This window comes from Tachysurus fulvidraco, chromosome 10, assembly GCF_022655615.1.
Source record: "Tachysurus fulvidraco isolate hzauxx_2018 chromosome 10, HZAU_PFXX_2.0, whole genome shotgun sequence".
NCBI lineage: Eukaryota > Metazoa > Chordata > Actinopteri > Siluriformes > Bagridae > Tachysurus > Tachysurus fulvidraco.
The window spans coordinates 4,238,869-4,256,254 of record NC_062527.1 but is presented as its reverse complement, the minus strand read 5'-3'; the positions used below and the strand labels follow the sequence as shown (position 1 = coordinate 4,256,254).

At 37.9% G+C, this 17,386-nt stretch overlaps 1 protein-coding gene across 1 annotated transcript; it reads right to left on the bottom strand.

Moving 5' to 3' along the window:
- Window positions 1–772: 772 nt before the first annotated feature.
- lrrc17 (leucine rich repeat containing 17) lies at window positions 773–13,168 on the bottom strand. Its single transcript, XM_027163738.2, has 4 exons — window positions 12,957–13,168; window positions 7,723–8,511; window positions 2,637–2,792; window positions 773–1,437 (listed from the first exon to the last, which is right to left on the bottom strand). The coding sequence occupies exons 2-4, from the start codon at window positions 8,441–8,443 to the stop codon at window positions 1,010–1,012; spliced, it is 1,305 nt and encodes a 434-aa protein (XP_027019539.1). The 5' UTR covers window positions 8,444–8,511; window positions 12,957–13,168; the 3' UTR covers window positions 773–1,009.
- Window positions 13,169–17,386: the final 4,218 nt, after the last annotated feature.

The following is a 17,386-nucleotide window of genomic DNA, read 5'->3' as shown; positions in this document are numbered from 1 at the left end:
GTACAACCAACAGTAAATTGTTTACATTCTGTTTTTCACACTAAATAAAATGCTCTTTTTTCAAATTGCTATATTTTTCCACAATGTACTGTATATTATACAATATGCACACTGGTCTTTTGTTTGCACTAGGTTGCACATGATGTACTTTATATGGCTAGGGCAACTTACTTTAAGTCCTTAGCTCTGTGTTGTGAAATGTTGGGTGATAAAAATGACACTAAACGCTTCTTGATTTGAGTGACTTGACTGACATGACTAGACTTGACTTGACACACATAATTTCAGTAAAGCCAGATGACAGACATCAGTTTAATGAAGTTGAGGAATGTGTAAAGAAACATTAATACTAATACTACTTAGTATAATTAATACTTCCCATATGAGGAACATACATATGCAGAACTCAACTCTGAGCATGCCACAAAATCTTAGAATTTTAAATGTGGGTATTAAAATCTTGATTGATTTGCACTTTTATTTACATGATTTAATATGGTATTAATTATCTTCGTCAAAGATAGAGACATCAGACTCAAGGATTTCCAAGCTTTTAGATGAACACCAATCTAGATCAGAGAAAACAGTGCCTGTTGAACATCTCCACTCATCTGCAAATGTTTAGAACACAGCAACAGCAGCCTCATAAAGGTCCTCCCTCAGGACATTCCACTTCCTTATTAAAGACATTTATGTGGAACCTGCATCAAAGGGCTCATTTAAACATGAGCATAAGTGCATGTGCTGTTATGTTGTAAGACTAAACTGCATCTCAATAAAACTGTCTTATTTTATTAATTAATCAGAAATCCAATAGTAGAAAAAATACATTGAGTTGTTTTTTTTTTTTACAAATTTGAAAAAAATGCAAAAAGGCATTATTTTTCTATAACTGAAATAAAGAAGATCTAAGAGTCTTTTTTCCCGATAAAGTGCAGACTGACTCAGAACTGTTCTATTGGAAAACATGGCAGTTTATCAGGAAAGAGCCATAATTACTCTGGTCTTTTTAACTCAGACGAAAAATCTCAAACTTATTGGGTTCCTTTTTTCGGAGTGGGCTGGGCAGCAGTCCTGGATCCTCCTCCATCTCTACAAATAGCTCTTGTGATGTGCTGACTGTGGGACCAGTTTCTCTGTGTAAGTCAACCTGCTTGTCTTTAGGACACTCAGCGTTGTAGGTCTTGACATAGCTTTCAACAGACCAACCTTGGTATTCCTCTGGTTCGCTGCACATCAGGCCTTTGTATTCTACTGCTGGATGGTGCTTCAGCCAGTAGATTAGGTAGTGGATGTTATAATCACAAATCCAGGGGTTGCCACCTAGATACAGTGTCCTGAGGTAGTAAAGGTCTTCCAGGACACCATAATTAAAGTAGTGCAGGCTGTTGTTGGAGAGGTCCAGCTCTCGTAGGTGCAAAAGGCCAGCAAATGCAGCTGTAAGGGTGGGAAAAAGGATAACAGAGGGTGAGCTGTACTGAACTGTTAATTACTAAATAATCAAACAAACTAAATAACTAGGTCAAACTGGAAAAAAAAAGTCATCAAAAGGTTATCAGTGTTAAAGTTTATGGTGAGGGGCTGAGGTTCGCATCCATCATTTTTCTTTTTAATTAATCCATGTAATGTAGAATTTTGTTAAATCTCTCTTGGGCTCAATTCAACCAAAGTATAATCAACTGTTTATATCTATGTTTATTTATAGATTGCTGCACTTTATTTTTTTGAATGCGCAGAAATATGGTGCTGTTTTAACAAGACTGTTATTTAAATATTTAATTTATATTCATACTCGTTATAACAGTTCAGTGCTTGCTATTGGTGTAAGCAGTGCGGTCATATTTGAGATCTTACTTTGAGTTTTTACTAATATTTGCAGCTATACAATAAAACACCCTTCTCCTTCTCACTCTTACATCTACCTCAGCTGCCACTATCCACACAAGTAGAAACTTGGCAGTTTTGAAGGCATGGTGAGGCATTTTAATGAGAGCCCTTTGTGCCAGTATTTCTAAAATGCTAGGGGCAAAAACAAAGTAGAGGTTACACTTAGTCCTTGCCTCACCCACCACATTCCTTTTGGAGATTTTCGATTGGTGCAGTTATATTCCTCCCCTGAACAAATTTTGAGCAAGTGAGGAACACTGATGGTTTATTGAGTGATACAGGAAACTCAAAGCAAGGAAGAGATGATCCAACTGTTGGTAACAAACAGCTGAGGCAGTTCAACATGGCTCATCACAATAATACCATGAGCATGTGTAGGTGTGTGCACATGTTTCCCTTTTTTAATATGTATTTTGCTTATTTGTTTAGTTAATCATGGTTGAAGTATCATCTGACTTTTCAAATTTATATCATTAAGATTTTGGTATCAAGAATCACTATACCTGTCTATCAAGGTCAATGTTTTTGACAGTAACATTAAATTTCCATTTATGGAATTTGGCAGGTGCCCTTAACCAGATCAGTACATTTTATGGCTGTACTTGATAAGGGAGGCAGGGCATGCCAACAGATGTGGATAAGTTAGAGTTTTTGCTGCACTAACCCATGACCAGCTGTTGGTAAATGTGACAGTTAGGACATAGAACATTCCTGACTTGAACAGACTATAAACTGTTACACTGGATCACCTGCTTCAATGTGTTCCAGACTGTTGCTGCTCAGGTTCAACAGCTTTAAGTCTTTGATGGTTGTAAACACTTCAGGCTTCAGCTCTGTTATGTTGTTAAAAGCAAGGTCGATTTTTGCAGTGTTTTCTGGAATATCACGTGGCACAGCCTTCAGCCCTGGAAAAGAGAAAGTGTCATTAATCTATAATGTAGAACATATAAAGGTTGTGTGCAATAGAGAACAGGGATAGTCCTCAGTGAGTTTTTCATTTTACCATGAGTTCTGAGATTTCCCTTTATTTTACTTAATACAGTATGTGGGGGGATATGAAAAACTCACTGAGGACTATCCCTGTTCTGCATCCTATAAATCATGCTTGTGTGGTATTTGACAATTTTTTGCTATGGTCATGCACATGAATATGTTGATTTATTTTTTTGCTAAATAAAACTGTTGCCAAAGCAGTAACTATGCTAGCACACGTTTTTCAAGACCTCAGTGTGAACCAAAGTACATGTCCAAAACCAAAAAAGCATGGCAGGACAATGATGACAGTCATGATTGTGTTTTTTTATTTTAATGGATTTGTTCATAGAGCAATAGAGAGTTTGTATGTATTGAAAGAAAAATGAAGAGTATAATCATTGTGCATTGTCAGTTTTGCACATTTGTTTAATGAAAATACCAATAATTTCACGTTTTGTTTTTTTTTGTAATTCTTGCATTAAAGAATTAAATATATATTTAATTAATCTTTTTCTTTTAAATATATATTTGATTCATCTTTATGCCATGTGTATTCTAGAAATACATGGCATAAATACAGCCCAAAAGGATGTCTATAACAGCTACAGATAATTCACTGCTACTGTCAGGTTTTTAAAAGGTTAACAGTATCCTAAACTTAGGATCAAACTGGACACCCTGGAGTAAAATGCTTCCCAGCATTCTAACCATAGATGGAAACTCTTCTGCAGTAATTGCTCAAAGCTCTGGTGCAGTTTGGGCAACAGTGGTGGTCCCTTAAAGCTTACATAGTCTAATAATACTTACTGGTACTTGAGCTGAAAGTGATTTTCTGTCTTGTCCAGTGTGTATAAAGTAAGGAGCTGAGTGGTAAGTACAAATGAGGCAAGTCATGGCCATGGAAATATCCCTTTGTTTATTTTATGAGTAGTTTTGGCTTTGTGTATTTTAAACACAGACTGTAAATGGCATCATGTCCAGTAAACCTTCCTATTCTGGCTATTACATTATTCCATTTTTTTTAACTGAAAATTTATTGGCCATGTGAAACATTAATCATCTAGCAAAGTAAGGAAATGTCATTAGGAACCGACCATGTGGGCAAAAGACATGTTAAACAGACACAGACCATGTTTCCCATCTCATCTTTACCAGAAGTCCAGCTTTATAGCTAAAGGAAAGCTCAACTAAACAAGCGTTGTCAGCGTTTAACAAATAATCCTGTAGCTGGTCTATACTAGTAGTAATCATATCATACTTAGTAGTAATCATATCATCTTTATAGAGATGAGATGAGATCTAGTTTGAGTGTTTTTTGTGAGTGCTATAATTTATTATTGTTATTTTATGTCAAGCAAATAGCTGAAGCTGAAAGAAATAAAACAAGACTTTTCTTTTCCTTTGTTATTGCATACATTCTACAAAAATAGTTGTTGTGGACTTTTTTGTGGGTGAGTTTTTGTTCTGAGAAATTAAATCCCAATGCAGTCATCTTTTCAGGACATAATGAGATCATGGAGAGGCTTTTTCTCCTCTGCTGCAGTGTTGACTCAGCTTTTCTGAGACGAGCAGAGAAAGCCCAGATCAATCTGTTGTTCATTTGACAGCACTTACTCCCTAACCACAAGGTCTTGCTGCCAAAGATTTAACCCAACCAGGCCCTGGCATTGGCTGTGGCCTGTTGCTCTTTATTGTCATATTTCTGTACCGGCTGGCACAGTCAGCCAACTTGTATCAGTCTGAGGCAGAAGTATTGCAGGTCTGACTTTAAGCTCATTAAGTCTTTCATTTCTAATGGCATTGTACACAGGAGTGATAATGTATTGTAGTGCTATCATGTGAGAGTATTGTTGAAAATATGTAAGAATGTATGATTTGAAAAAACAAAGCTAAATTTCTTTCTTTAGAATTGTAGTGATGCAGTTTTCAGATACGACATGCTCAGTTGGCAGATTTAGACCCTCATTCAACCCAAACACTAACTAAACAGTTTGCTATTTGCAAATGCCCACATTAAGTAATGTAAAAATTGATGAACAATTGATGAAAGACTGATTAATGTCCTCCACAAGAGCCCACTTTAAAGTCACCTTTCATATTCCTCATTCAAGGAGCTCAAGAATGGTCTAGTACTTGAACTCCAGTGGTCAATCCGGCTCATTTCAACTGACAACTGAAAATGGATCTGGTGCTGATGACAGACACAGAACTAACTATAGCAACCACTTTAAAATTTGGTGTCCAGAGTGGCATTGGATTGCTCCAGTGCAGGTTGAAACAGACATAAGCAAGAAAGAGAAGACTTTATGTGTCACAAGACTTTATGTGGCAGCTCTAGAGCAGATAGGGTTATGAGCTCAGGGCACCAACAGTGACCAGTACAGTCACTGTTGAACAGTAACCCAGACCATTTAAATGTTAAACCATAAATCACTACTCCACAGTGCAAGGATTTTTTTGTAAAGAAGATTTGACATTCCAACTGCTCCCAAACTAATTCAGCGTGATACACTGGAGTTTTTCTTTTAAGTTGAACCACACTCTAAACTGGCAAGAATTAGCAAGACCTTTCCAGGCAAATATGACTACATGATGACAGTGTCTATTACAAATAATACATCATACATCGCTTACTGACATTTTTCAAAGCTTTGAAGGCCTGATTCCCATTATTGGCTTCCTTTGGACCTTGTCTTTCTACTGCTTATTTAACTACTCAGTGTATCCTGAAAAAATGGGGTCCAGTATTTTATGGGAAAACGAACTCCAGACTCAAATCTGTGTGTTAATGTAAATCCAAATAACTTAAATGTGCAAGTTGTTTGGAGCCACAGGACAGGCAGACTGTCTGATGTGCACTAATCTAAGTATTAAATGCCAATGAAGAGTTCAGGAAAATGAGGTATGAATGGAGCTAAACCATTTCTTCACAGTGCTGTCTTAACAAATACAGATAAGGTAGTGGGCTCTGCAGTACACAGTTTTGAAAACATTGGGACAAACCCACACAACTACACTATATGGTTACAAGAATTGGAAGCATGCAATTGTATAGAATTCTTTAGTATGTTGTGGTATTACAGTCAATTCACTGTAGAAAAGAGATCCATAATTGTTCCACATGACAAAGTGAATACCATGGAGTCATGGTTTTCTAAGATTTTTGTGGAGGAACACAAGTGGCCTGCAGAGCCTTGACCTCCACCCCACCCCACTCTGTGAAGAAACGGAATGTAACTACACATCAGGCTTCCTTGCCTGAAATCAGTGCCTTCTTACTACTGATTTTGTAGCTGAATGGAAAAACCCCTACAGCCATTCTCCAAGTCGAGTAGAAACTTAGAAATTGGAACAAATTTGGAATGGGATAATCAACAAGTACTGTACATATGAGGACTATGGTTAGTTGTCTACAAACATTTTGCCATATAGTGTGTGTTAGTCAGGCGTAATAGTTGTATTTGTTCTGTATTTGTATCAGCATCTGATCAAAACAGTTTTATCTGTCTTTCTAGTTGAATATAAACTGGAAGTGGTCAGCCAGAGCCTGTTAAATTCTTCCTTCTCTCCTGTTAGTACCCCCTTCAACCCCTTCTCTCTGGCCAGGAAGAAAACACAGAGATGCACCTGGAGATGTTAAATGATACCAAATTAGCAAGTGGCTGGCAAAAAGGAAAATAGGGCTGTGAATTCAAGATTTCCTAATTGGAGAAGCCTAGCTTTCTTTCCATAGTCTGCCACCCGAGTGGCAGTGTCACACATGGGTGACAGCAAAGCTGAACTGTGCTGAGCTTTCCTTTTTTTCCCTGTGCATGGGCATGGACAAAACCATCTTAACAACAAAGCTCTCCATTCTTCTCTCCCTTAGTCTGCGGTGTAATTGAAGTGCATAGTTTCAAAATTACATTGAGCAGTATAGTTTCACAATTTCAGTTTTTGCAGCACACTTTTCTTTTAAGTTCTATAAGCATGGTTGGCAGATTCTGAATAATGACCACATATTGTTTTATGTACTACAAATCAGAAATGCACATCACCATTAATCAAAAACAGTTTTTATTCCTATACATTTACGTTTTGTTGTCATGTCTTTTTGTGTGGGTTTTGAGTGGTAGTTGGTGTGGAAAAATACAGAATTTTGGTCAGCAATATCCCAGTCCCAGAAGATGGTAAGCTCTTTAAAATGTGAGTAAGCAAGCAAACAAGCAAAGATTCTTCCTCACATCTCTGGGGTTGCAGAAAAGCCTGATTACTGGCTCTCCTGGGTACAGACTCACCCAAACAGTACAAATGAAGATTAGTTTGTGCCTCAGAGTGTTACAGCTCTCTATGTCTGTTTCAATTAATCCCACACATGGGAATGTACCATTGTACCCCTGCAGATCCCATCATTTTCAATGCAATTATACATGAATGCTAGGTTCAAGTGTTTATGTGAGATGTAAATGATGGTTAAATAAATACATGATTTTTCATTCCTTCCTTAATCTGTCTTAAAAATGTGGGTTATTCATTTTGTGTAGCACGTTTTATACCACATTGGGAATACCTGTGAGAATGCCAAGAGAACCTTTCCCCTCTCAATTTACTTTAATTTTATCTTTAGATTTGTTATTTAGGAATAGCCTGTTGGAACAGACTGTTCTCCTAAACGGTACGTCAAATTACTAGTGTGTGGTTTAGGACATATTTACAGCATGCTGAATTAGCTGAATCTAAAAACTGGATTTTCCATTTCACCAAATTTAAACAAACAGATCTTTGAGTTGTAGAACACTGGAAACACCGAGATGTTAGACAGAACTCTATTCTTACATTAATGAAATGTAAAGCTGTTACTAGTTTTTGTGGTGCTCTCACCTCTGCTCCTGCAGTCAAGCAGCGGTTTCGGAGAATCTTGAGTGTGACACAGCAATGTTGTATCTGAATGCGGTCTAGGTAACCGAACCTGTGCCTGCAAGTATGGCAAGCACAGCAACTTAGGATCCAGAGTCTTCAGGTGCTGCCCCCAAAACCTTGTAGGCTCTGCACATTTTGCGAAGTTACCAAGGTGACGGTTGCTTGGCACCTGCAGAAAGCGCACCAGGCTGTCCAACTCACAGTTGCAGGTCCATGGGTTGTCATGAAGGCGCAGGAATCTAAGTCGAGGCAAGGGAATGAACATGGCTTCAGAAACCACTTGGAGGTGGTTGTGCTGTAGCAGTAAGGTGGTGAGCTTGGTTAGACCACTGAAAGCACCTTCCTCAATTAGTGAAATCTCATTTAGCTGCAAATCCAGACTCAGTAGGTTTCGAAAATGGCTGAATGTATTATCTTTCAGCACTTTTATCCTGTTGTGTGCCAGCAAAAGGTGGTCGATATCCTCTGGCCAACCAAACTGGACAGCAGTCAAATGGCAGTCCTGGCAGTCCAGAAACTTATCACCATTCTCTATGTACTCTTTGCAGCGGTCTGCTAAGTGCTTAACGGTGTTCAACCTTCTTCTGTCTGGAGAATTTTCTTGTCTTTGTCTCTTTCCCCGCCATGCCGCAGCCACTATAAACACCAGGACCAGCAGCAGCAAAGCAGTAAAGAGTCGCATGGTGAGAGTTATGCCTTGGTCACCTCAATCCTCACTGCTGTCCTAGTAAACCAGTGCAGTTGCAGTCCCTGATTAAAAACAAACACACAAAGCTGAAGATGGAAACAGAAACCATACCAATGTTTTGTTTTTTGCACTAAAGCTATAAATGCTACATGAAGTGTTTTTTGTCTTTGTTACAGGATTACAGGTAAGTGCACACATTCATTTGGGTCAGATTTATTGACCTATTAGTTGCAGAGGAGCTCTTGGTTGCACAATTCCACTTGACTATAAACCGTTGTAAAAAGAATATTATTTACATTTACATTATTTACTGTCCAGTGTCACACAAATGGTTGCTCTCAAGGTTTCTTCCTCATATCATCTCAGGGAGTTTTTCCTTGCTACCTTTGGCTTGGGTTTCCTCATTATTGATAAATGTTAGGGATAAATATTAATTTAATATTAAACTTTGGCATTTTTATTCTCTTTATATTTTTGTAAAGCACTTAAGGCAAATTTATTTTCTATAAGCTTCATTTATAAGCTTCATTTATAAATACTCGTATTTGAGTGTCAAGGTTCCATGCTAAAAAAAAAACTTTTATATTTTATATAAACAAAACTTTCAATTTAAGTTCATTCATTGTTCAGTTCTGTGGGGAGATCAGGACCTTCAGGAAGAGTCCTGATAAGTAGATCAGTCAGAGCATCAGTAAAGATATATAAGACTGGAAGAAGCGAATTGCAAATGCACAAGACTAGGTTGGAAAAATCATTTTTACACCATCACAATTTCTGAATAGAAGAAGCATTTATTTGTCACATATACATTACACCAGAGTGAAATTCTTTCTTTGTATATTTCAACCTTGGAGCACAGGGTCACCCATGATACAGAACAGAGGAACACCCATGGAACAGAGAGGGTTAAGGGTCTTTGCTCAAAAGCCCAAAAGTGGCAGATTAGCAGTGCTGAGGCTTAAACCCCAATCATCCAATCAATAACCCAGAGCCTTAACTACATGAGCCACCACTGCTCTGTGTGTTTAACTTAAATACATGATTATCAAATCGCAAAGGAATTACTCCAGCAGCTATTTTTGCTATCCTATAAATAGAAAAAAATAGTTTAGAGACAGATCAGGGGCGCATGCCAGCACAAATAGGTCTATCTATGGTTACTCATTTTGCCAAATCTAAGCAAAAGTATTGAGTAAGGGACATGGATCAGGTAGTGATGATGTACCATGCATGCCTTAACTGTTTATGGTTCAATTCAATATGTAATTATGAAACTTGATGTCCTATGACAGTTATGATGCACAAATACAAACTGAGCAATAGGTATACTAGCATTGCTGTTTCCCACAAATTATATGAAAAAAAAAACATTTTTAAACATTTACAGTATTTACTGTAGCTGATGCCCTTATCCAGAGCAACTTAAGTTTTTTATCTCATTTTATACAACTTAGCAATTAAGGGTTAAGGACCTTGCTCAGGAGCCCAAAAGTGGCAGCCTGATGGACCTGGGATTCAAACTCACAAACATCTGATTGGTAATCCAACACTGTAACCACTAGGCTACCACATGATAAGTAAAGAGAAGTTCTGGATTATTTCACTGTTTTATATAACTCAGAAAATGTCTTCTCAGTATAATGTTGTAAAGGAGAGGTACTGTGAAGTTTAGACAGTGTTCACTATAACTGTAAATGTAAAGATATAAACACAATGACATTGAGGCAAAGTCAATTCAGAGGTAAGCTCCTAAAAAGTTGCAAATATACCACAGATGAATAGGTTGCTCTCCTCTATGGATCAACAACTGAATCAAGGCAAATCAAACTTAACATCATACCTATACATCATGTATACTACTTGAAATCATGGCTTTGTCTATAAAGAAATGATTCTTGAATAAACTTGAGAGTAGTATGGGTAACCTTTAACAAAATAGCAGCTATGCCATAGTCTTCAATTTAGATTTGGAATTGCATCTGTCTAGGTAAATGTACATTATTCAAGAATAAGCATATATAACTGGTATATATGACAAGAGTAATTTAAAATCATTCCAGATACAATTATAAGTCAACCCCCTTGTTCAGGAATGTGTCTATCTACATTAAACTGGCTTTGCTATTGAAAGAGGCATGTAAAACCTGAATCACTTATTTCAAGTCATCTATTGGCAAATTCATCTCCCGAAGAAAAGCTATATCTGTTTTAAGAAACCTTAAATGAGTAAATCCCTTGAACATTTCACTGGGATATTTAACAAAACCTCTGACATCCCATGTGGTAAACATCAATCTTGATGTATTATTTAATTTTCCAGCGGCAGCCATTTAACTTGATGTAAATATTTATTTCTAAAACTGCTCATTTCTAGATAATGTGTTCTGCAGCCTACAATCTTGAACAAAACATTAGCATATATTATGTAATCAGCAAACCCAATTAAAGTAGGCAACAAATTAAGACAATGTTGGAAAGCTGAAACAAAAATCAAACACAATCAAACCCTAGTCCTTCACCTAAAGGATGAGAGAAAAATTAAATGAGTGTAACTGGTGACTTGAGATTAGACCATGGATTTGAATCTGGGACTTTAAAATATCCAAATTTCAGAGTATCTATGAAATAAATTAAACCAGCAATTAAATTTGGTTTGTGTACATGGCTGTGCAGGAGCATGATGACCGGTCATATATAACATATGTCTTCACAAATTCCTGACTTTTCCCAGCAGCAAGTAAATGAAAGATAATGACAGTCATGATCATAATGATAGCCTAAATAATGATAATAATAATGATAGCCATATGATATATGAATAATGATAGCCATAATGATAGACAGATAATGATCATAATGATAGCCTAAAGAATCAGCAGCTCTGCCTCAAATAGTATTCCATAGGTTTGGAGAGCATTTACAAAGGCTAGAATTATTAATAATTATGGTGGTTACATCAAACTGTCAGACAGTGGCGCCAGACTTAATACAGCTCAAGGCAATGTCAGAATTTTGAACAACTGAGACATACTTCTGAAAACTATGTTCTCAATTCTGTTCATTTCTCAAACAACACTTGAATACTGAGTGCTTAGTTAAGGTCAGAGTACCAAAGCACAGAGTTTCAGAATAATCTGACTACATAACCTCAAAAACTGAATATGACCTTTTGTGTGCCCTGTTTAAATTTCTTCATTCCACTTATCTTAGAATATCTAATCTCACTGTTACACTACAAGTATTCACTTCATACAGGGAACTTAATATATGTGCTTATAAGGCAATATTTGTTCATTTAATAAATAGCATCAAATTAATTAAATTTAAATTAAACCTGAGAAACAAATCTCAATTATGTTGACCTAGAACCTTTAGAATACAAACTGCCAGTTATATTTAACACCACTTTCATGCCCATTCAATAGATCACCAGCAAATATGCACAATCTATACAAAACACATCAGAGTTCGGTCATGATTTAAGAGCAAGAGTGAACTTGACTGCACCCATGATAAGGTAGAGCAAAGCTCTGGGCCATTTATATGTATTGTTATATTATAAGGCAAACATACATATGGACTTCTGCATAAAATAATGCGGAAACAGTTACTATTTGCAGTACTGTTAAAAATAGGGGAAAGTTATTTTCTGTCCTTCTCTGTCAAAATTCAACTTGATTCAACTGATCTGCTTATCTGGAGCAGATAGAATTCTCCCACACACTCCAGCACCCCATTACATAACCGTGACCAAATGCATCAATCAGCATAGCTAGACAGTGGGAGGAGCAGAAAGAAGCTAGGGGGGTAGAGAGAAAGATGGTGTGTGTGTGTGTGTGTGTGTGTGTGTGTGTGTGTGTGTGTGTGTGTGTGTGTGTGTGTGTGTGTGTGTGTGTGAGTGAGTGAGTGAGTGTGAGAGAGAGAGAGAGAGAGAGAGAGAGAGAGAGAGAGAGAGAGAGAGTAGCTTCAAGTGGTTAATTAAAACCATTTCTGAATGGACAGGAAAGTTAGACCATACAAACTTGAATTATTAGGTGACCAGCTGCAGAGATGAAACAAAATTATCTGAAAGACTTTAAAAAAACAAACATGTTCTATACATGATCCTGGATCAAAGTTTACATTTACTTTACCTGATACTTGTTCCCTAGCCTGTTCCAAACTACATTTTCAAATCCATGCCAAATTTATTTTTACCTTAACAACATTCTCAGATTTCTGTTGCTGATTAAATTAACTTTGCAAGTGAAAACCTCTCTGTGGACAACCATGTTGCAGGCTAGTTTATTTTAGAGCTAGAGCAAAGGTAATACAAAAGTAGGGAGCAGATTTGCAACATGCCTAGTTCTGAATAGAGCATACTGCAAGTCTTCATCATCTGGCAATGGAGATGACCCCCCTGATCTACACAAAAGACCCCCCTTCCACACACACACACACACACACACACACACACACACACACACAGAGAGAGAGAGAGAGAGAGAGAGAGAGAGGGAAAGACTACCTGGTCACAGGGAAATACAATCGATGTTTCATCCAGTTAGTAAATCCAAAGTGTAGACTTCTCTGTGCTGTGTGCTGTTGTGAGCACAGAGTTGTGCCAGAGTCTAGAACAAAGCCTGCTGCTCAATGTGTATGTGTGTGTAAGTGAAAGGCTTGGGGCAGTCGCAGCCTTCAGCAGGTTTTAAATTACAGCACAGCTCCTCTGTGTAGGCAGTCTAAAACTTATACTCAGCAGTCATATAACAGTACCGCCTCCAGAACACCACTTCCTGTGCACTGGGTCAATTTGTAAATGACCTCAAGGCTGAAGGGCTTGCAGATGACTAGGCTAGAATAATGGGTTAGACATGTATGAAAAGAAGCATCTCTAATTGACTAATGATAACTGATATTAATTCTGTAATTAATATTGTTGTGTGTAATTTCTGTGTTTCTTATGCATCAACTAAAAATGATGAATAATAATGATGGACACCCTTCCTCCGGTGCAAACAGCTGCCCTGCAGAGGGATTTTTGGTCTGTTTCCAAATTTCCTTGTAACTGTCCCTGACTGTGCCATATGGCATTTCATCTTGTGATAAACAGCAGCTTTAAATTTCAAGGATTTTTTGCTTTTCTTCAGATTTCTAGCAGTATATGTGCAGAAGCTTGAGCCAACTCACACATGTTTTTCTATTTTATATATAAGATCTAACTGGATTTCCAGTGTTACAGATTTTCAGTGCTGTAATGTAACGGAGTACAAATACTTCGTTACTGTAATTAAGTAGAAATTTCACGTATCTCTACTTTACTTCGCTATTTAAATTTATGTCAACTTTCCGTTTTACTCTGATATATTTCCTACATAAAATGTACACTTTTTCTCCGCTATATTTCCACTAAGCATCTTCGTTACTCGTTACTACAAAATAAAATCAGAAGAAATGTGTGTGACTGTAATAAGGGAGGTTTGGTGAATCACTGCTCCTAGATTGCATTACGCACGTCCGCACGCTGTATTTCAGCGTAATGTTGCCAAAGGAGGAGGAAGCACAACTGAAACCGCCATGGAAGCACCTACTGGAGGACCTCCTGTTATCGTAGACGACCACCCCGACGATAGTGGTGAACACGGTGAACAGGGTGAAGAAGATAACATTATACACCCGTGGCCGTATTTGCAAGAAATGTTTCTGTACGTTGGAATGAAAGATTCTTCCTACCGGATGAAGTGCCCCTTTATCACTACCGAAAATCACTGAAATTTTACTTTTTACTTTTACTTCAAATACTGTACATTATCAGAAAATTACTTTTGATACTTAAGTACAGTATATATCAGATACATTCAAGACTTTTACTTGAGTAATTTTCTAAAAGGTAACATTCACCTCTACCAAAGTCTTTTTCTAGTATAATACTTTTACTCAAGTATTGCTTTCTAGTAATTTATACAACACTGCAGATTTTAAACCTTGTGGCATGTTGGAAAAGTGCATCTCATGATTCATAATTCCTAAACTCTCTGTATGCACAGTTTGTGTGATGTGGCACACACAGTTCAGGTTAAATAAAGACACAATACAGTTTTGTAAGTTCTTTATTTTGTGTTTGTTTTAGTTTTGAAGCAGTCACATGAAAGGGCACATTTCCAAAGTAAGGAGAAATCAATAAATGTTTGTATTAATGTAAATGCTTGTCTTACCAATTCAGGAATGGCCAAAAAGGGAGTGGCCAGCAAACAGGAAGCCAGTTTTATAGCATCCTGAAGGGGCGGAGTCGTCTGATCAAGCATGCAAGGATTAAAAATGTCTTGTATTATAAATATTTTGGTGATTTGTTAAAGGATAATGCCTTCGATTACAGGTAGACTTTATTTTGGTGTGACTTGTAAAGTGATAAGATCTGCGAAGTGTAAAATATAGTTTTGCTAACAAATGGAGTGTTATGATTGGTCCGGTTGAGTCTGAAGGGAGGGGACCAGGATGATAAAGAACAAAGGAAATGTTGCAGAGAGAGGGGAGTGTTTGTTGGAACAGTAGCCAACAATTTAGTTATTCCCTTTTGTGTTTTGTTAAGTGTTGAGTTGTACTTTGAATAGTTTTTATTTGTTCGTTTTTTTTGGTAAATTGGAGATTTTGCTTTGGCTTCTTTCACAAATGTTTGAGAATGGTGGCTCACATAAATAAAAAAGACACTTCCTTGGATTTTTCCAGTTTTGCCATTTCTTTTGCTGCCAGTTATCCACTGCACTAACCATCTTACCACAGTTTGAAAGAGAAGATCATTATCAGAATTTGCTTGATGACAGTGAGTATGCTTAAACAATAGACCAAGAAACATCAATAGAGTCTGCATGGAGCAGATGTCACTCCCCTCCATGTTATCTGGACTCTGTTGGCATATAGGCCATCAACAAGTGCATTTCGATCCAGGGCCAGTTGTCACCATATGCAGCCTGTTCTCTTCAAGTCCATACTGTATCTAAAGCTCAGCACAAGGTGTTTCTTGACTGGCACCTTTGTCTTTTCCTTGTAGTTTCCAGGTGTGTACTTACCTTGTGATGCTGTGAGCAGGCTTGTGGAAGATCCATCTTCAGCATCTCTGGAGGGTTTCAACTTCCATAGGCTGCTGTAGGGTTTGCTGCCAAAATTTTCGGTTGATGTCAGACCAGAGGCAGCTTTAAATTAATGTCGCAATTCTGTTGGAAGTGGTGATTCTGCAGGCATTTGCGTGCGCTGCTGAAGTCCAGACGATGTGAGGAGAACTCTATGCAGAGTTAACCCACAGAAGGCTGCTGGACCAAACAAAATTCCTGGCAGGGTTCATAGACTTTAGTTCAGCATTCAACACAATCACCCTCAGCACCCAACTGAGAAGCTGAGCTTGCTGGGACTGAACACCCACTATCTGCGACTGGATCCTGGACTTTCTGACTGGAAGACCTCAGCCAGTCCGGATCAGGAACAGCATCTCCAGCACCACTGCACTGAGCACTGGAGCCCCCCAGGGCTGCATGCTCAACGCACTGCTGTTAACCTGGCTGACTCACGAGAAATGCACAGATAGAACCATATAATCAAGTTCAAGAGGGGCAATAGTTAACTGCCTGGTGTAGAGCCAAAACCCTGTCTCTAAATGTTTATTAAAAATAAAGAGATGATTGTTGACTTCAGGAGAGAACAGAGCAACCACTCTCCGCTGAACATTGAAAGATCCCTTTAGAGATCATTAAGAGCTCCAAATTTTGTGATGCTCATCTAGCATAGAACCTCACCTGGTCACTCAACATCAGCTCCATCACAAAGAAAGCCCAGCACCATCTCTACTTCTTACATAGACACCACACACTGCATCTGCAAAGCCAACAGCATTGCAGATGACCAGACCCACCCCTCACACACACTCTTCACTCCTGCTGTCTGGAAAAAGGTACCGAAGCATTCAGGCCTTCACGACCAGACTGTGTAAAAGTTTCTTTCCACAAGCCATCAGACTTCTTAATAACTGAACTGAACTGTACAGAGCTCAAAACACACATGCACACACAACTGTATGAGGTGCACTGACCTACACCAAATACACACTCTTCCAATATACATTCATGTTTTCAGCACCACCCATATCAAACTGTCAAACATGCTTTATTGCACACTTTTTGCTTATTGCACATGCCATTTTGCACATTTCAATTGCTGTTTTGCAGAATACATTACAATACCTCATAACAGCTGCTATTATATTAAGTGTTCATTCCATGATTTATGCACATGTACTATATACAATATGTACTCTAGTCTGTGCTGCTTTTGTGTATTGTCTTGTTTGTTTACACTTTTATCTTTTGTCTTGTACTGTCTTTTTGTCTTTTGTCTTGCACTGTTTGCACCAGGTTGCACAGATGCACTTTATGTGGATAGGGCTAACTTACATAAGTCCTTAGCTATGGGATTTTCTATGTAGCTCTGTCTTTGTTATGTCAACCCATGGTCCTGGAGAAATGTTGTCTTTGTACTGCATCAGCAAAATATGGTTGAAATGACAATAAAAGCTTTTTGACTTGACTTGTCTCTCTGTGGATGTCCTAGTCATCTTTTGAAGTTTTCTGTAACATTGTTTGTCTTTTTTCTGCGTATGATTTTGGGTGTAAGAGAGAAGGGTAGAGAACTCCCATCAGTGGAGTTCATGCTGTGCCCAGTATGTCCAATGGATGCTGTTCCATTTTTGTAGGTCCTGTTTGTGATATTCACAGGCACCTTATAATATTTCAGCAATTTCCAGAAGGTCTGTCCATGCTGTCAAATGCCTTTTCATAATTTTTGATAAAATTCACCTCTCAACATCCCAAATCACAGAGGTTGCAAATTTGCAGGCAGAGTTTATTTATTTATTTATTTATTTCCTGATTTCCTTCTTTTGGCAAAGGGGTAGGGGTTGGGGGTACATGC